General features: G+C 41.5%; 1 protein-coding gene across 5 annotated transcripts in view; it reads right to left on the bottom strand.

The window, feature by feature from the left end:
• Positions 1 to 20,191, bottom strand: part of FAM120B (family with sequence similarity 120 member B) — a 59,628-nt gene extending 39,437 nt beyond the window's left edge. For 4 of the 5 annotated variants that reach the window (XM_075412006.1, XM_075412007.1, XM_075412004.1 and 1 more), the window contains exons 1-5: positions 18,725 to 19,820; positions 17,302 to 17,476; positions 15,772 to 16,817; positions 12,215 to 12,395; positions 5,912 to 6,007 (exon numbers count right to left, since the gene is read on the bottom strand). In XM_075412006.1, the coding sequence (XP_075268121.1) occupies positions 5,912 to 6,007; positions 12,215 to 12,395; positions 15,772 to 16,791 (1,297 nt within the window). In that variant the 5' untranslated portion in view covers positions 16,792 to 16,817; positions 17,302 to 17,476; positions 18,725 to 19,820. Of the gene's footprint in view, positions 1 to 5,911; positions 6,008 to 12,214; positions 12,396 to 15,771; positions 16,818 to 17,301; positions 17,477 to 18,724; positions 19,821 to 20,166 lie in introns of those variants that run through there. The other variant, XM_075412005.1, reaches the window with a different exon arrangement.
• Between the last annotated feature and the right edge of the window lie 393 nt (positions 20,192 to 20,584).

Here is a 20,584-nt window from a genome sequence, read left to right as displayed (position 1 = left end):
TTGGCACTTGCAAGGACCACAGAGCTGAAAATAAAATGTATGTGAGAAAACTTGGCATTTGAAAAAAAAGAATGAACAAAAAAAATTAAGGCCTGTAATTTAAACAAATTGTGTTGAATACAGGCATGTTTAAGCAGAGTGGACTGAATTCAACTGTTACAGCAACACAGACAACTTTGAGACATCAAGCTTTTACCCTTTGCAAGAACAAAGTTTGCCTACAAGTGTGTCCTTTCCTTTGGGGTTCCACAACATTAAATGAGGTCAGCTTCATCATAAAATAGTGATTCAGCAGCAGACAGCCGTATCTGTTTCTGACAGGGCATCAGGGGTCTTTGCAGGATCCTCATGTTGCCTCCCTTAGAATCGCCCGGTTTAATGAACAAACTGGCCACGTGTGCCATTTGCTGGCAAACATCTATTCCCCACAAACCACTGTGCCAGTACGACTCCTCTGCAGAAGGCTCCAGCTTGGGAACAAAAAATCAAGGCTGTCTGGTATTTTGCACTCCCTAGGCTACTGTATGAAACACTGCTGCAAACACACACACAAAAGAACTGTCATCAGTTACGTATAAAGTAGCTTTCCAGGCTTCCTACAGCATCATTCACCCTGGTCTCAAAATTCTTAATATTTACCCCATGTTGCCACCTCTCAGCTTGTGACACGTGTGAACTAATGTAAAATTTGCTCCCCGCTTAAATTACATTTAATCCACTATCAAAATAAACACTCATGCACGTGAAATAACAGAAGAGCTAATGGGTTATGCCTAAGAACCCCAATTAAAGACAGAATCCTCCCATAAAATACTGCTGCTTCTGTAGTTAAATAAAATGAGGTGTGAATTTTAAATGTGGACTAATTAAGCTACATTTGGTAACACCTCTTCTTTCTTGTGTGACACGCAGCAGCTGTAGTCCAGTTCGGAACACTTGGTGATAATAAATGGTTAAAGTGACAAGGTGCTGAAATCTACACAGACAATGTTTATTTAACCAAGAAAGCCCATTAACCAAATGGTACTGATTCTTTGGAGAGGGGAAAACTAGAAGAGAAGTTATTATTTTCTTTCTTCGTCTCCCTGATGGATGTTTCTTTTACTATTTTTAAGACTAACTCTCCGGTCAAAAGTTTTAACCATGTAAAGAACTACCATCATACAATCTGTAAGTTTCTACTCTTATTATTTTAGGGAAATATATGTATTAAGAAAAAATAGCAGTTGCTTGATTGCAGTTAGAAATGCAGGTTAGTGATGATACAAATACTGGCAGTGAGCGGGCCAGTACAGACAGCACAGTAAGATCCAGATTACTCGTTTTTGTACCGGTAATTGATGCCTTAAGAAAAAAACAAAACAAACCAAAACACACCAGCAGACACTGACTTCCAGGAAGAAAAGCGAATATAACATGTCTAAAACCAAAACAAAGCTAACTTTTCCTACCAAGGCTAAGCAACTTTAACATTAAAGCACACATCTCACACATGAGACAGTTTTTACATGGGTATACTAAATAGTTTTGATGGTTTCTGCTCTCCAGAAGATTCCCAGTCGGTTGCATATGAAGAGATACGCCAAGAATCAGTTAAAGGAACGTACGCTTTCCATCTGCACAGGGTTTTTTTAAAGTGAATTGCATTCAGGGGTATACCTAATAATAGAAATCCTTCTTTCTTCTGAGTAAAACCATGAACTCCATCAATAATCAAGACTACATATCTATATTGAGAGAGCTCAACAAAAAATTCAAGACATCTCTTCCATAAACAGTTTCTTATACTTTCAGAAACAACATCTACTTGCGCCTGGGAAAAACGAGGTACCGATGAATTATGAGTTATTTACTCTGGGAAAGAAAACTTGACGCTATCTCCTTGTGGAACATACCAACCAAAAGTGTTATTTTTCTGAAAAGATCTCTTCTACAACTTGTTAAATTCCATGTAATACTCAAGAGCGAGCCATTGTATTAACCCTTCAACGAAAGAAGGGTAAAAAGTAAAACAAAGAAACTAATACATTGAAGTTTAATGACTCCCATCACGCATACAGTCAACAGCAGACCCAAAATTCATACACAGTAGACACCCCAAACTGTTCTCTGCTCTAGTTACATCCTCATTACACACTTTACAGCAATTGGAAAACATTCCTGGAAGAGAGAAATTCACTTGGATAGGGAGGAGAAATATTTTACTTTTTGAAACCATCTAAATATTTACTAAATTAACCCCAAAAAAGCCTCAAAACTGACTAACAAAAGGGAAATAGAAGAAAACATACTTAGATATATGTAATTGATACATCTTTACTGTAAAGATTAGTCGTGAGAAAATGATCTATCCTACCAAGGTCGTAGGAATCACAAGTTCTTAAGCATTACAGAGAGATACTCAAACACTGCATACGCTTATGGTTACTCTCAACACAGACGAAACTGTGTGACAAGCGTATTCAGTGCCACGTAAACCGCAGGCCTTGGGAGCTCCCAGAAAAGGAGCATCACAAGGACCCCCACGGAGGCCAAGAGGTACTACTTGCCTAAACACAAAAATGGACAACCAACAAGTTGAGCAAAAAAGCATTGACTGAATTATTTTTTTCCTTTTTCCTTTTCACTCACACATTTAAATATTCTGTCATATAGAAAGCACGATAAACAAGAGCACTTTGAGGGAATTCGTAAGTATTTATTTCATTTGTCAGAACTTCAGTAACTGATTTACAAACACGCAATGCATGCAGCAGTTGCAGAACGCCCTAATACTACGATGTTGTTGAACTCCAGGCTTATACAAAGGTGATCCTCACATTCATACCAGCTTAAAACACGTCATCATTATGTCTATAGATATTAACACATAATATTAACTTTTCATGTATATTTGAAGTAATGACTATAGAACTTTCATTTTATAACCCCAGTAATAGAACTTCAACACTTCAATGTTTTACATGCTCCTGCAAATACTGAGCAATAAAAATAAATTTATAAAAATGTACTTTCTAGGAACACTCGACACTAACTTGTCAGCAACTGTGGCCACTTTTAAAGATGCCATAAACCCAAATGCCAGTTAAATCTGACCATTAAAGAAGCACTCCAGAGACACCATTTTGAACATAAGCGTACTCAGGAGACATTCCTGTAAGATGCAATGACTAGAATACTGAAAGTACAATCAAAGTACAATCAAACTCCCGACAATATCCTACACATTTTCAGAAATAAAACACAAAGCAGAATCCATAAATTTGCAGTAAAGACTTTAAAACTTCCTCTGTTCCATATAAACTGCACGCGTACCAGACAGATTGGCTATGTTCACAAGATACGGCTGTTAAGCAGTATTTTCTTGGATTGCAGATCTTCTAACAACATTCATTTCTCAGAGATATGTTTTATCAGTTTAAGTGCTGCTCTGTCAATGTGTGGGAAACATATTCAACCAAAAGAAAACGTTCCCAACAAGAGAGAGACAGAGAATGCGAGCAATCACAGATGCTAATACAGAAGATTGTCTCTCAAGAAAAATACAGGTACATAATACACACTATACTTTAAGTATATTTTAAGCTATCATTTTACAGCCTTGAGGATTGGATATTTCATTAAAAAAAAACCCCTAACGTTCAATCTATCACCTGCAAGCTCTTCAGATGCAAGATGTACATTCTCAGTATACTTCCAAAGTAGTTGTGATAATGTGGTTATAATTTTTTCCAAAAAAGACAAACCAAAGAACCTTCCCAGATTAATTGCACCTGTGATTTTTCAAATGGTTTCTGGTAAGGGATTTTCTCTTTTTTGAGTAACCTGATCTTGATTGACAGATTTGAACTCTAACTTCCTGCAACAACTTCTTTAAATTTAGCTCTAAATATGATCCCTGTCTGAAAAATGTGATGCGCCGTAGAGAACCTTATTTGGTGAATTAGACAGTCACGCTGTGGAAAATAAAAGATGCATGAGCGAATGTAAGGCATACAAATATGGACTGCAAAAATTTTAGAAAAATATTTGTTCGCTGAAGGAATGACAACATAGCACTAAAAATAAACACTAGAAGTCCTCCCCTTTTTTTAATAGTCTGCTTGAACAGCCTCCCATTACTGAGTTAGTAAAGATTATGGCTGAGAAGATAAACTCATGGTTGTTTTTATAAACTCCTCTTATGTGGTTGCTGTATACACACACAGACAGTGATTTTAAATCCTGTTTATTGTCAACATGAAGGTGGGTTCTATGTGTAGCATGTTTGCAGAGCAACAGAACCAGAGCACATGAGATTAAGTGGATTCCTCTCCAGAAAGGGAGGAAGGTACTACACTACTTGGGAAGGAAAATTTCACAATAAATACAGTATATTCGCCTGCAAACTGAAATGTAACTACACAGGTATGGTTTATACTCGTTGGGTTTTGTTTGCTTGTTTTACAAATGCATGTTCCCAGACCATTGTACGCTGAAATAAAACAGGACAGACCGATCAATTTTCACCCTGTATATTCATATCCAATTGGAAAATTTCACAGTAATTTCATGCCGTCATCAAGTCAAATGGATAATCACCCTGCTAATATTGTATCAGGGGTACTGGACAGTGAAACTACTGTATATGAAATGAAACCTTGATGGTATTTTGTTTATATCTTTCCAAACAGTTCCTTTCAAAAAGATTTTGAAAGGGCTGATATCTAAAGAGCAACTCTTTTTCCTTCATCCTTGAATTTGAAGAGTCTTTAAATAAACAAGATTCAAATACGAAGATAAACATGCAATCTTAGGACACCATAAAAGAAAATTACTATAACCTTAGAAAATTAAAAACAAGTAGGTTCTAAAGTAATCCCTAACAAAAAAAAAAAAAAGCACATGCATTTCATCTCCTTTTGAATCTGGATTTACACCAGATCAGAACAAGGACTGCTACAGAAAGCTCTGGGTACTGAGGGAAGAAGCGCTGGTCAATACTCCAAAGAGTCAAGCAGACAATTTTTTCTTAACGACCTATCAATGGTATTGTATATATCAGTGGAACCAACTCAATTCATATGGAAGACTAAAAAAAACCTCTGAGCTCCTGATCCACATGACAGCAGATGCTAGACAGAGAGAAAGAGTTGTGAGAGTACAGATAGAGGGGTTGTGACTACAACAGCAGGGACAAATGCACAATTAGAACAATTTTCCCTCTGAAATAACAAAAATGATACAGTACTGCTCACTTCCTATCTTCAGCTGGTACTGCACGATGCAATTTAGTGATAAAGAGATGAGTGACATATGCAGTGCCCAACCTTTTCACTAAAGTGTACGATACTTCCTCGTACATGTAACACATTCCTCCTAACACTAACTTCACTAAGAGCGCTCCTGAAAGTGTCCTTTACCAAAGGAAAGAAGATGAAAACACACAAAACACTTGAGGCTTAAGACAACAGAAACCACTTTGCAGAAACAGCCTAATTATCAAAAGCTGGATTCTCTTTTACGGTTGTCACAGGTAGTCTAAAAATGGCTCTTTTCTATATTCTCCACCAGTCTCATTAACACTTTCTCTCACAAAGCTTAACAGAAGAATTTTACAATGACCCTACATACCACTTATCCTAGCCTCAGAGCAGTATTTAGAACTCCTAAGAAACTGCATTTTGGAACTGATATTTGAATTAGCACTGGATTTAACAAGACATAGTAATAACATGCAGCTCAAAGCTGAATCCTATTATAATTACACAGGGCAATTAAAAACAATTACAGGCATGCAGCACTTCTGCTTTAGCTCCTTGCCCTCCACAGTCATTCTGGAGTCTGTATCAATCATGTGATGATGAATTGTCTAACCCGATTTTAGTGATGTCATTATTTCAGTTCCGATTTAAACACATTTTTATTCTACCTGGAACAGAAGGTTGGACAGGTTGTATCAGCTCCGGCTGCTGGAGAGGATTTCCAAAATAGACAAACCACTCTTTTACCAAAGGATAGGCTCCACCTAAAAAAAGACAGAATTGGATCAGTGAGTCAAACTCAAGTAGTGACACTAGCGTAAAAATTGGAAGCAGCAGTGATCAGGATTCTAAAGTAATAGAAGGCACCTCATAATGACTTGTTTGCTCAGCTTCATTAAAAAAAAAAAACAAACAAGAAAAAGTAGTTTTAGTATCTTTATGACAAATCATCAGAACAAATGAAGAGGGTTTGAATTATGAATTATTACAAACACGAGTTTGGAGTTGGGAATTGCAGCCAAAAAAATGTAAGTACAAGAGTCTGTGGAAAGCATTCCAAAACAGCTTCCAGCCAATTTTAGACCTTCCCATTCCAAGGCAGTTCAGGAAGCTGTGGAGGCATCTGGCAGAGCTTAGGGACCTACATGAGCTGCCTCGGTCCCTCAGGGCTGCCACACTGCCACATATGCAGGCAGTCCTTCATATGATTCGCCTCCCAACTTGCCCTGACATCTCCTGTGTCAGGGTTTGAGACGAAATCTTGATAAGGAGGCCTTGATGGCTATTTGAAAGCTGACAGCAAAGGAGCCATCCCACCATCGTCAGATGCAAAACTTTTACAGCCCATTGTTCCAGACCCTTTATCTCATATAAAGGGATTGCTTATGCGTAATAGCTCAAGCAGCTTCCTACCCCCTAACCCCAACTCTGCCCCACCCCCCAGTAAAGAGTAGGAGGCCTCTTTAATTAAAAATTTCACTACTCGAGTTGTACATCTAACTACTTAATGCTTTAGAAAAAAAAGCAAAACCCACAAATGAAAATACCCTCAGAAAAAACTCAAGCATTTAAGAATTTTTGAAATGCAGGCTATCCAATTTCCAATAGTCAGCTCATAATCATTCAGATGCATTGGCACCTCTTCACAAAAAAAAAAAAACAACCTAGAATCATTATCCTTGTTGTAAATGGTGCTTCTGCATTCTGTCCAGACTTTACTTATGGTAACCATGTCACAGTGCCCTACATTTCCGCTCTCTGTAGTCTGGCAAACAGCACAAAGTAAACAGATTTAGCCAGTCCTAGGCACTTGGAATACTGTTTTCAAATCTTTTCCAGCCAAATCTCAAAGTTGTTTTTTTTCTTCCTTCCCTCGTCCCTTTCCAAATTCACAGAATTGCATCTCTAATTCTTTCCAGCCCTCACCCAGTGCTGAAGCCACTGTTCTTAATCTTGCCTTTTATCATCAATTCCAATCACCCTGCACTTTATAGCACAAATATTTCTGATGCCACATTATGAACCCTAATCAAAAACCTCACCTAGCTTAAAATAAACCAAACAAATCATTTCAATGCAAAAACTTTGGTCACATTAATTTCCTGATGCCGTTCGTAGCTCAATGCTTAAAATGACTGTTGGCATGAACGAACGAGTAGTGTGCTGTGGTGCAAGGGCAGAAATTCCTCAGATGGAGTTCTACTGTCAGGGGTAAGAGAGGAAGAAAAGAACACAACAAAATCTGTTTTACAGCCCTGCTTCTTCTTCCTTCCTCACCCACGGACCTGCAGCACAAACTCCCAATAAAGGTGAGGGACTGAAGAACCAACAGCTGGACTACGAGGGACAGCATTACACCTGGCTTGCCATGCTTCACTGTTCAAAAACTGATGACACTAAGAATAAAATGAAAAATGCCTACACTAGGAAAAAAAAAAAAAGCCTTAAATTGCACATTCCAGTAGCTGAATAGTCTCACATCTTGATGATGAATCATTGCCTACGATAATGCTATTTAATGAACAAACCCCTCCAATTTAATACCCCAAAGTCACTTTCAGAAACATTCTGATGTTTTAGCATTCTGGTTTAAGATTTATTATGTAAATTACTCTGCTTTAATCAATCTATTCAGCTCACTCAGCTGCCCAGATTTCAGCAGTTTCTTAAGGAAGCAAGCCTAATACAATTAAGACATCTGCCTTATAATTAATTCATGGATGCACTGCTCTGTTTCAACCAAATCTAACAGAGGAGATTTCAAATGTATTAAATTCCCAAACATGTTGCGAAACCGGTGATTCAGCTGACAGAGGGATCCTATTGGGGCACCAGCTGAAAGAAAGGCAGGGAAGTCAAATCACCCGTCGTATCGGAATGTGCTGGACGGCCAATGAATACACAGGCAGCTATGGAACACTTAGAGCCGAATACGACGGTAGATGTGATTTGGGGAGAGCAGAAGGCAGTAGGGAATGCACTTGAGAACACCATATATTACAGGAGGAAGCTGTTGAGGACACGGGGAGCAGTTAAGAGCATGGAAATACAAAAGCTTTGCTGAGGGGAAGCTGGTGTTCAAAGTTCCACAACTCACAGAACAACTTCTCAAAATGTCACTTCATTCCAAATGCCAGTGAAATACTATTTTTACATCACCCATCGAGCTCAAGCCCAGTAAAAAGAGAAGTCAACAGGAAACCTCTTGTTTTGTTCTTTTACTCTATGTGAATGTTGGTACGGGACGCAGCACCACATCAGCTGAGTGCTTGTCACTATTATAATCCGTTAGTCACAGAAGTAAATGACCATTCACGTAACCAGCCACACAAAACCAGCTGAAAGCTAGCTCCTGCAAAGTGACAGCACGTTGACATACCAAGAACAAAATGGAGACATGTTGACTAAATGCCAGCCCTCCTTGCATGGAAATATCTCTGGAAAAAAAAAAACAGTAATTTTTCAAGATTTTTTTCCCCACAATGCACATACAGAATATTACCTGCAACAATGCCAGCCCTCCTGCGTGGTCACTGCTGGTAACTGGCAAAAAGTCCGCTAACGAACTGTTTTTCACAGTGTCAGAGCAAGGGTCAGTCTAGCCTGCTAATGTTAGAACCAGGAGTGACGCCAGGACTTCCAGGAGCTGGCCACGGGCTCGGGCTACACTGTGTAACCTCCTAATTGGCACCAGTCACGCGGCTGCAGGTACTTCCACCGACTGCGCTACTGCCAAAACCTGTTGGCTGTGTTCCGAACTCTCCGCACACAAAAGAAAGAGCTCGGCTGGCCTGTCAAGGTGCATTATTTACTGCTATTTCCACTCCTTCTTGAATTTTTCCAATCATAGAATCATTAAGGTTGGAAAAGACCTCTAAGATCATCAAGTCCAACCGTCAACCCAACACCACCATGTCTGTTAAACCATGTCCCCAAGTGCCACATCCACACATTTTTTGAACCCCTCCAGGGATGGGGACTCCACCACTGCCCTGGGCAGCCTGGTCCAAGGCCTGACCACTCTTCCAGTGAAGACATTTTTCCTAACATCCAATCTAAACCTCCTCTAATACAACTTGAGTCCATTGCCTCTCGTCCTATCAATAGTACTGGGTTTATAAGAAAGATGCTAAAAGTTGACAATTTATATATTACTATATGCAATATTCCACTTAACGATCAGAAATAGCTCAACTAATTATGTCTTGAAAAAAAACAGGTAACAAATAGCCACACCATCAGGATCACTATCAACCCCCTATTTATTTTGGTAGGGTTAAAAATAAGGCTGTGATTCTAGCAACATTTCTGCGAGTAAAGGTACGCGCGTGCTTACCCTGTACCAAACCGTGCCAAGGGCACAGACAGTGTCACGAGCAATTCTTTCAGTGCCACTGCTAACCTTTTCAGGCAGCTACCGATTTGCTCACTCCCACTCCCTGCTGTTCCCTCGGGCTGTTTCACCACAGCTGTTTGTGGCTACACAAAGCATCAGATGGGGAAGCAGAACCAGGTTAGCTACCTGACTGCAAGGAGGGGAGGGGAGACAGAGAGAGAAAGGGGCTATTTTCAGTTTTTCAAACTAGGCCACCACACAGCTGCACAAACAGCTGCACCAGCACAACTGAGACATGGCACAGGGACTGAAGGGAGTGGCTGTGCAGGAGAATTAGTTAAACTGGCACTGAAAGCAAAAGAAACGCTTATCACGCTATGGCTTCAGGCAAAGTGGCATGGTCCAGGCGGGTGATTCCAAAGGATGTGACAACAACCAGCTCCTATGGATTCTTGGCCTTCTCAGGCACCCTTGGAAATCTCAGCATAGACATTCAAAACTAACAGGTTCATGTTTCAGGGTAGAGGAAATGGTTTACATTATTTTTAACCTGCTCTTACTAAAACTGTAACTGCTGCTTTTACTAAATTTTGGCTGCTTTGCCATCCCGATTTACCAGTAAACAAGCAGATTTGCAAACTGCAAAGAGGTCCGTTTCCAACACAGAGGAACCTTGTAATTGAGGGATCTGAATAAAAGGACCACTAACACATACATCTCCACTGCAAACTGGGACATTGTGTAGAGTTAGCCAAGTTAGCTTCAAACAAACTCCATCAGCAGCTGTATCGCAATGGCAGCAGACTCCACAAGGACTAATTCAACTGGCTGACTCCTTCCAATAAGCTCCTTTTTAACTACAACCTACATGCAGGGTAGGTCACTTCTTCTCATCCTACTCCTCACTGAATTTTGAAAAAGACAACTTGACCTCATACGAAGGAAACTGGCAAAGGGTTCTTCTTACTTTGTAAAGAACAAAGCTTCCTTGTAGGTCTAGCAGCAAATTCATAAAAAATAATGCTTACATTTAGTTACGAATTCCCATACAGACTCTGATTAATGATCTACACTCTTGACTCAGAAGCAACTACACACTGGAATAAAAAAAAAATCCATGAACTATTAAGAAGTGACATGGTCAAACCAGTTAGAGGCAGATATTTGCACTAAAAATGCAGATTTAATAGGGATGCCCAGGTAGACACAGTCTACCTACCTTTCTGGACGTGTAAAGGATTGAGGGTGCACTATGATTTACTTCAGAAAATTGTCTCTGGAATTTGAAGCATGAACTGAGAACAAATAATACATGTTATCCATGGTTTTATTCAAAAATCACTTTCTTAAAAAAGAGCTCTTTCATGTTCAAATTTCATTTTCAGTAAGATTCTAAATTAATGGTTTTGTATTTCATTTCTAATCTTCTTCATCTGAGTACTACCAACACTGTAACAGAAACGCAGATCTGCCTACCACCCTGCTCTCGCACCAGCAATTGTTAATTAGAAGTTTTAGTCTGGGTGTTTCTGAAAACATCAATGAGCATCCTGCTGCTCAGAGGAAGAAACAAAACCCAGCCAAGTTATAATTGTCTACAAAATTTAAAGGCGGTAGGCCGAAAAATGAATAATGACAGACACGCATGATTACTGCTGAGATTTTTGTTACTCTCTCCAAATGGCTATGTAAACTCTGATTCAGTTTTTCCTTTTTTTTTTTTTTCCCTATTATGGCACAACTTTAACCTCTATTTGCTGAAGGAATCAGGTACTTAATTAGCTTTCTGTGCCTTTTAAGCACATAGTTTGAATATTAGGTTTGATCGTGGTGCACTTTCATCAATAAAACGTAAAGTGATTACCAAGGAGAAAACAACATATTAAAAAGAATAAAAGTCCAGTACATTTTTAATATTCAACTGACCGCCTAAAAGACACTGTAAAGAGACCATTAAACTAATGGAAGTCTTAAGAACATAAAATTTGTCAAAGGATATGAATAAAGAATTCTCTGTCTTAAAGCAGAAGAATGGAAGCAGAGATCTATTACCTGCTACAGAATCTGTTTATACCACTGGATAAAGAAATCATGTTTTCTTGCACTTTGATGAGAGAACTAATAATCACTGGCATGACTACTTGCATTTGTATTGCTACAGTAACTATATTTGACTATCCACTGTTCTTAAAATTGCAGACTTCAAATCAACAGAAGGTGAAACAGTGCCTTACCGTTTCGCAGAAGTGTAGTACAACTCCATAATTACTCAGGAGCTACACTTACCAAAGCAACATAACATTTCACATCCTCCCAAACTTTAAAATCTTCTAAATGTCATTGTTTAGCTCAATCTTTTGATCATGAACAACTTTCACAGCTTCCCATGTAACAAGGAAAAAAAACCTCCAATTTTAAAAAACCTCTTTAAAAGCACTGAAATTGAACAGCAAGTAGAAAAACTGCAGTTTCATTGTCACATTTTCTCTTGATTCTTTAAGCAGCACACTTCAGCTGCCCACAGTTTATATCCTAAACGCCATGCTGAGGTAGCCGCTGAAATAATGAATTCAAGGTTTCGTATTCCAAAACTGGAAGTATGCTTGAACAATGGTGTAAGCAGTTCGATCCTTACCTTTCCCAGACTCCAACAAGACAGCATAAATATGCTGACGAGCAGGGCGGTAGATCAGTGCCTGCCCAGGAATCTCTCTGTCACATTCATCTTCCAAAGAGTTGCTGCATTCGGTCCCTCCATTACACAGGATATTGAAGATTGAATAATTTTCAGACTGGATATGCTGTTCTTTCGCTAACTGTATTTTCAAAGAAGGAAGAAGGCATTAGCTCCAAAATTAACAAGGATCTTGAAGTAACAAAATACATTCACTGTTTGAGGAAATAGTGCTTTGTCTATCAGTGGAAATAGAGGGAATGGCCAGGGAGGGAACAAATGCTTTTTCAAATAACAACAGTATAGGATATTTTCAGACCACTGTCTTCTTGTGGACAGGAATCCCCAGGAAACCCATCACTGCCTTTCTTAGCCCCTTCTTGAATTCTTAAAAATTGGGGTTTTCAATTACAGTTTTTTAGAGCGTAGTTATTACTAAAATTAATTCTGAATTCAGACCTAGAAAAATGAGCTGCCCCCCTTTAGTCACCTGAAAACGTATCTTTCCTCTTTAAATAGTGAGTGAAGGCATGACAAAACCCAAAATTTTAATTTTCTTGCAAGATAAACTACCTAAGACAGCTCCATTTCTTCCCTGAGCTTGCTTTGCATAGTTTACATCGTGGTGAAATTAGAATACTTAACATCACCACGCTTTTACTTTGCGATAGCTCTTCCCCATGAAAAGAAATACAATCTACTCTAGTAAGGCAAACCAGGTCTGCAGGCCGGTGCTGAACAGCAGAATCACAGCATCAGCCAGGCTGCCTATTAACCAGGCGCTGGATGCAGCTACATCTGGCTGCAGCAGCTGGCTACAAGCAGCCTTGGTACCAACAGGGACCACTGGTCTGGAGCAGCTGAGATGCAGAAGCAACAAAGCTGCTCTCAGGCAGCGCAGAATTTCAACCAGCAGCACCTGTAACGTGGACTGGCCAAGCGCAGAGCCGGACAGACTTTCTCCTTCACAACCTCGGACCAGAACTATGGGGGTGTTCAAACAGCTGAGCAGAGCCCATTATTTCCATGGGGTGCCACTAATAAATTCTCCTGGACCCAGGCCTTATGGTGAGCAGGCACTGAAGTTTCTCTGCTCGGTGCTCCCTGCCTGTGTCACGTTATCTCTGTTAGTTGGGTTGTGCCATCCACGCAGCCATCTCAGCCTCTGCCACTGGGAATTACCGGATCACTGGGCACAGCCAAATTCACCATTTCTGCAGAATTCCAGTATTTGCAAACCTGGGAACTCAGCAGGTCAAAGCTGCAGTCAATCACTGGGTCATTACCACTCAAAACTAATTCCACTGAAAAGTCATATTTCCAGAAGAAATTCTCACATGAGCATAAAACCATTGACAGGCTTCTGTGTGCAATGCCAACCAGCAGAGCATTTTCTTACAGCAATAAATTCATGGTTGCCCTGGAAGAAATACTTCAGTATTCCTAATACGCATAAACAATGTAATCCCCCAAATCTACTTTTGTGTAAAACAAAGAGTTAAGTATTTCTAAGCATGATTCGAATGAAGCATCGAACTATTTCATACAAACCACTGTCACAGATATGAGATGATATGAAAATATTAGTTTCTTGCAATTTGCCAATAACCTACACATTCTTACATATCAAAAAAAACAGAATCGTAGAATCATAGGCTGGAAAAGACCTCTAAGATCATCAGGTCCAACGTATCTGATTGCAAAAGTACTGCTATATTCAATGCTGTATCTTGAAAAATATTTCTAATTTACACCTACAGTCAGCTAGAAAGTTACAATCTTCTTTTCTGAGAGAAGTGGCAGCATGAGGCTATGTCCCCCAGGCTGGAACTGAGCTGTGCCATTTATGTGCAGTTCAGATTATGTGCTAGGTACACAGAACTACGTATGGGTTTCAAAATATGACACAAAGCACACACATTGCATACACAAATATTTAAACACCTGTAACAAAAACAAAAGACAAGTTAACATGTCTACAGATTTGACTGTAATTTCCTTGGCTCAGGGACTGGCTTACCATAGGATTTATACAGCAACAGGGAGGCACTCTTCAATGGAGTCTCTGAACATTACTATTTTATTACAGAAGGAGCTCAGCGTGACGCTAGAGAACTGCAACCCTTCAAGTGAAAGATGAAGCCAAGAAATAATGACCACTTGTCATAAAGACCGCATGGTACATTCTCTTAAGGAATAAGGATATAACCACTATTGTCCTGGCCATAATCCAACCTACATAATTACAGGCTGGCTAATTTTTCCCTTGCACCGCAAGCATAAACAGTATTTTTCAACACTTCATTAGGATGTAGGGTTGTTGGTTTTTTTAAATCATGCCATCTATTTAACTCCTACAGTCAAAAGTGACATGTATCGTATCTATGTGTGGTTAATAAAAAAACTCAAATGTATCTGCAGTTTAGCTGAAAACTAATGAACATTTCATAGGTTACAATGTATATTTTAAATGTTTTAGAGTCTTTTTAGTAAAGGAAAATATAATTTATAAGATTATTCTACAATAATACGAGGAAAGAGAAAAATAGTTGTAAAGAAAATGCTCAAGATAAGTAAGAGACAGACAAAAAAAAAGAAAAAAAAGACTATTTGAAGTCTACAGGTACCTAACAAAATAGGGAGTAGCAGATGGCTAACACAGGGTCTAAAATACACCACCCCGTATAGATTTTTTTTTTTTTTTTACTAAGTCTCAGTATGTTATCTGAATTGCCATGAACTTACAGAATTGTACCCTAGACTTACTACTATTGCATAAACTCTGAAGCAAGGCAGCTCAGTTCTCCATTAGCCAGGTAGGCTACCCTAGCTAATACATCCAGTCTCCCAGTGTGACCCACCCTGACTGCACCGTTTCCCACTCCAACACCAGCGCAGCTCTGCCCATGTGGGAAGCCGTAAGTGAAGCCTGCTGAGGTGCAGCCCTGCCCTTTAAGGATGAATAGGCCACTCGAAGTGCTTCTGGTTCATTCAGGGACAATGAAGCTGAAGGATACTTAACCTGATAAAAAAATCACGAAATACAGATTTATATGAAGTTTCCCCATCTCCAACAAAGGCAATTTCAACTTCTGCATTCTCTTAAGAGATGATCTTAAGAGGTCTTTTCCAACCTTAACGGTTCTACGATTCTAGGCACAGCCAAGCAGACCACTAACCAGATGTGGCTGACCTGTGGGTTCTCAAAGCAAAACGCAAGTCACTGCATCGTGCAACAGCTGGGAAGCACATCCCTACGCCCGGCTAGAGGCCTGCATAGGAGCTGGTCCCTATTATTTCACCTACCTGACGCTTCAAAAAGAGAGGAACCACTTTTCATTGTGTGCTGCATCTGCCCTCATCCTGATGCACGCAACAGTCCTAACCATGGCTGTACTGAGCAGACGAAAGATTTTGCTCAAGGAAATCTAAACCAGTAGGTTCAGTGCACTCATTACCGACTTCCACTAAGTGGTCATAACAATAAAATGAACATTAAGCTTTAAAAAACAAGTCACCTGAAAGATTTCCTTATCTTGACACAGGGTGCTTTGTTGTTGAAGGGAAACCATTTGGCAACTTCTCATGTCGGGAGGAATCCATGGAGACTGCTGCCCAGGCAAAAGATACGACTCCACTCCTCTGCACAGTAATGTCTTGTCTGATCCCAAAGGCAGCATCTCTTCCAAGCGTTTCAGGCTGCTGTACGAGCATGGAACTTTTGAGATGTAATCTGCTACAGCCAGAAGTATGTTTGCTCTTCTGCTGTAGCTGTTCTTCTTGTGGGGACTGGTGACTAAACATTTATGCCAAAAGCCTTCCAACAAGCTTTCTGGAACAACATCATTGCCAAGCAAGCAAGCAAAGAGAGGGAGGTGTGTCAAACTAAGACCCAACGCACGGCAAAGATCTTCTCGAGAGTACATAACAGTGACCAGTGTGTCCAAACGGAGCTTCTCGATGGAGAAGTAGGGGCACGTATTATAGATGAGGTAGTCGCTGTCTTGCCCGAGAATTCCTACGCAGTTATGTTGCAAACCATACGCAGCCACCTCAAAGTCCGCCTCCTGCAACGTGCACACTGTTTTTTGACCAAGCGACTTCAGGGCAAAACGTGTAAAAGTAGGCAAAGCTGAAGGAACAACGAACATTTCTCTCCCTGGTTGTTTCCTGTGAGTCTTGATAAACTGGAATATTCTGGCTATTTCCTTGTTATTCTGCAACCTCCGTTTGATCCACTCATTCCGCTTTTTCTCTTCCACCACTCCGTCAAAGTAAAACACCAACTTGATACCAGCCGCCATAAAAACTTTAATAAAATTCTCTAAACTGGCAAGGTACTCCCGCCACTGGCCACCGCACACCCAGGTTTCTGGCGTGTACCAGTGCCTAACACAGCTCATGGCATCTACGACGATAACAGGCGGGAAATCAGGATGCTCGACGCGATGTTTTTCTGCCATCTCTCTCAGGTCTACCGTTCTGCATGCATCAGGGCAAACTCCTGCCACAAATCCCTGCAAACCTTTAATGCCCATGGCTGATCCCTGAAACTCACCGCAGTCTGAAAGAAGAAAAATAAAAGCAACATTCTAAAGTGCAATACTGAGAAACGTACTGAAAATCTACAATAAACAAAACAGACAGCTTGCAAATGGAACAGTTATTTTTCTGCTTTTGCTAATAGCTTGTTGTGTTGTCCTGGCCTTTAAACAGTTTGAATCAGTTTTCTTCTCGTCAAAAAACTGGACACAAGTGCTCATTCCCTTTGCCTTCCACTTCTGCTTTTTATGTCAGTGAAAACTGTAAACATGAAAAGGTTTTCATAAATACAACTTTAAAAAATTCAGATTAATAGTGTAAAATACAGAAAAGTGTGCATTGCTAGAAAACCAAGCATTGCTGTAATTCAAAGCTTTATAACTTCTCAGCTGACAGGGTACAACACAGGAATCAACGACTTGATTTTCACACTAAAAGTATACAAACAGCTTTAATTAAAGTCAGTGGAAAATAATACTGAATAACTTTGGAAATCAGTCTTGTACCTTGATTGTGCAAATGCCTCAGTTACCACATGAGTTTATAAACAGTTGTCTGTTGATGTGGCACCAGCTGCAACACCTCTACTCCTGAAGCGGTTTTGGTAGTATCAGCTCCGCTTTGAAGCAGAAATTCAATCCATTTTACCATCCTGTCATTTGAAGACATAATTTTCAAGACCTGTTTAAAGAATTAGAGGTTTACCTATACTTTGTGAATCTACAAATCTGACTATCATTAACGGTGAAGTTTATACATTAAATGGGATTTCTAACACAAACAGCAATTTTGAACCAATCTATTTTAGAAGACACCGGTAGAAACATTAGCTAGAAATTAAATAACTAAAATTGGAATAAGCCTATTTTCAGTTTAGGAAATACCAAAAGACTGAAGAAGAGAGTCTCCAAATTCTGTGACAGAACTTAATAGCATGCCAAATGAATCAATTTACATGTTCCATAAAGAAAGTTGTGGGATAAAATTAAAACTGTTGATGACCTCCATTTTTCTGTCTAGAAATCGCAATGCAAAGAAGCCTGGCAGAGCTTCTGCGTCAGATGTGCTCTTTCCTCTACTACAGCACCAATTTCCTCTACCACAGCACCATTTTATTTTAAAGGACCTTCCAATGAAAAATGGAGGTAACAAGCTCCATCAAGCTTTGTTTTCTTCTTTATTCTCGGCCAATCAGTTTTGGTTTTATTTTTATTTTACTCAAAACTCAAATCCCTCCGCAGTTAAACAGTGAAGAAATTCACTATGTTTTAATTAAACAGGTACAATTTTTCCTGTTTTTCACACTGCTGATTCCGACATTTCAATCATAGGCTGTCTCAGGAGTGTTACATTACAATACACATGCTCATGGTACACAAAAATAAAAAAAAAAAGAAGTGGAATTCACAAAATTATTGTGAATTGACAGCTTTTAAAGGTATTTGTGAGTCTTCAGAGTTTAAATATCTAATACCCTCCAGATACAGTTTTTGCATACCACCCTCTTTAATCACAGAATGCTTTGGGTTGGGAGGGACCTTCAGAGGCCATCCAGCCCAACCGCCTGCAGGGAGCAGGGACATCTTCACCTGGGTCAGGCTGCTCAGAGCCCCGTCCAACCTGGCCTGGAATGTTTCCAGGGATGGGGCATCGACCGCCTCTCTGGGCAACCTGGGCCAGTGCTTCACCACCCTCAGTGTAAAAAATTTCTTCCTTATATAATGCAATACAAAATATAATACATACAAAATAAAGCTGAGAGCATACAGTAGACCTCATTGCTACAAAACCAGAATTAAATGTGTATTAATCTGCTTCATTGCTGCACACTGATACAAGGCAGGGCACTGAACTTGATGATCTTAGAGGTCTTTTCCAGCCTTAATGAGTCTACAATCGCTTTCTCTACGATGCTGCTTCCAGTGTTACCTGGGTGCCCTTAAGACTCCAGCCATCTGCCTTTCCCAGAAAGCTGCACCTCTGATTCCAAACCGTTTGAGCACTGGTAGGTTACCGGTTTTCACTACTTTCCATGGAGACCTAGCAACGGCTGCGAAGGTCTTCATCTTTCCATCACCAGCACATGCGGTCAGACCAAATCATCTGAGGTCTCTACACAGGCGCAGTACGCCTTGGCAGCTCTTATGTCTGCAAAAACACGCTGTGTCCAAGTAGGTGTTAGTTAGGATTTACTACAGACTCTGTCTTCAGTGGCCACACTCCTAGAGCAAGAAGTGTGATAAACAACTTCCCAGCTACACTGTACCGTGAGCAATGGAAAGAAACAGTTTCCCACCTCCTCGCACCCGCATCAAAGCGCTCCTCTTGCCCAACAATTTAAGCAAATCACGCATGAATTATCAGAAAAATTTCCACTACCAGTACTAGTTTAGCTCAATCAATAGAAAGTTCACAACCAAACACGTAAGCAAGCACTTTGGCATTTTAATATTATTAGCGTCACATTCACTGAAAGCTTATAAAAAATATAGAATTTATATTTGTCAACCATCCTGCTTCACAGAGGGGCTGGGCTAGATGACCTCTGAAGGTCTCTTCCAACCCAAAGCATTCTGTGATTCTGTGTTAAGGAAATCACTCCCCATCACAGTGGCAGAAAAGAGAATGAGTAAAATCTACCGACTTGAGACGTGCTTCCATCGGAGGCACCTCAGTAAAGCTGGCAGAATCAAGACTAAGGTGCTTTATGTTGTAACGCTAAGTTTCCCAAGAGTGGAAAACCTACACACTCTGTGCAACCACCAAACAGCTTAGGGCTGGATGCTTATTTCTAATGTTACTTGTGTGAAGCAGAGAACCCGGGTTACCACAGGACCTCAATCACACCACTACGAAGTGCATGAATCCGCAGGGGGGGAAAGAGTTTTCTCCACAAACTGAAATAACCAAAAACCTTTTCGCCTCCCAGTTTTATACAAACATAAAAAAAATGAGAGACGACCCCTGTGAGAGCTGACGCTACCAGGAAATTCACCAGGTCAGCAGCTGCCACGCTGCCAACCCCACCCCGCCCCTGGCAAGGCGGCAGGAACGCTCACAACCCCCGCCCCGGCCCTCAGGGGAGCCGTCCAGCCGTGGCACAAGGGACCGGGAGCACCGTCCATCCACCCGCCGGAGCCCGTCCCGGGGGCGGCAGAGCGGGAGGCGGCGGGCGGGCTGAAGGGAGGGCCGGGGCCTCCCCCGGGCGAGCCGCCGCGCCCACCCCCAGCAGGGCCGAGCCCCTCCCGGAGCAGGCCACGCGGGCTCCCCGGGCGAGCGAGAACCGGGGCTGCGGCCGCTCTCACCCCCGGCGAGCCCCCCCCCGGCGCGGCCCGGCCGTTAACCAGCCGCCCGCCCGCCCCTCACGGCACCTCAGCACTGACCCCAGCCGGCGCTTCCGCTTCCGGCCGGGGCGGGGCCACGCATGCGCACGGCGGCGAGGGCCGGCCCGCGCCTGAGGGGACGGGGTGGCGCCATGGCGCTCCCCGCCCTGAGGGTCCGGCCGGAGGCAGCGGGTCCCAGCGCAGGGCTGCGAGCGGGAACCGGGCCGCGGCCTGGTGGCCCTCGGCGTTGCGGGGCCGCAGAGGGGGCTGTTGTGCCCGTGAGCCGTGTCCGGGGGGGTGGCTGTCGCCCCTAGGGCAGGCCCCGGCCTGGCTTGGCTCGGCTCGGTGGCGGGGATCCCCCGTTCCCCCGGGCTTCGGGCCTGGCGGGGAGCGCGGGCCGCTCCCACCCGGCCAGCAACAGGTGGGGACCCGAATAACTTCACGTCTTGACACGGGGGGGGGGAGG

This window comes from Opisthocomus hoazin, chromosome 2, assembly GCF_030867145.1.
Source record: "Opisthocomus hoazin isolate bOpiHoa1 chromosome 2, bOpiHoa1.hap1, whole genome shotgun sequence".
Lineage (NCBI taxonomy): Eukaryota > Metazoa > Chordata > Aves > Opisthocomiformes > Opisthocomidae > Opisthocomus > Opisthocomus hoazin.
The sequence above is the reverse complement of the archived record's forward strand: the minus strand, read 5'-3'. Positions and strand labels throughout refer to the sequence as shown.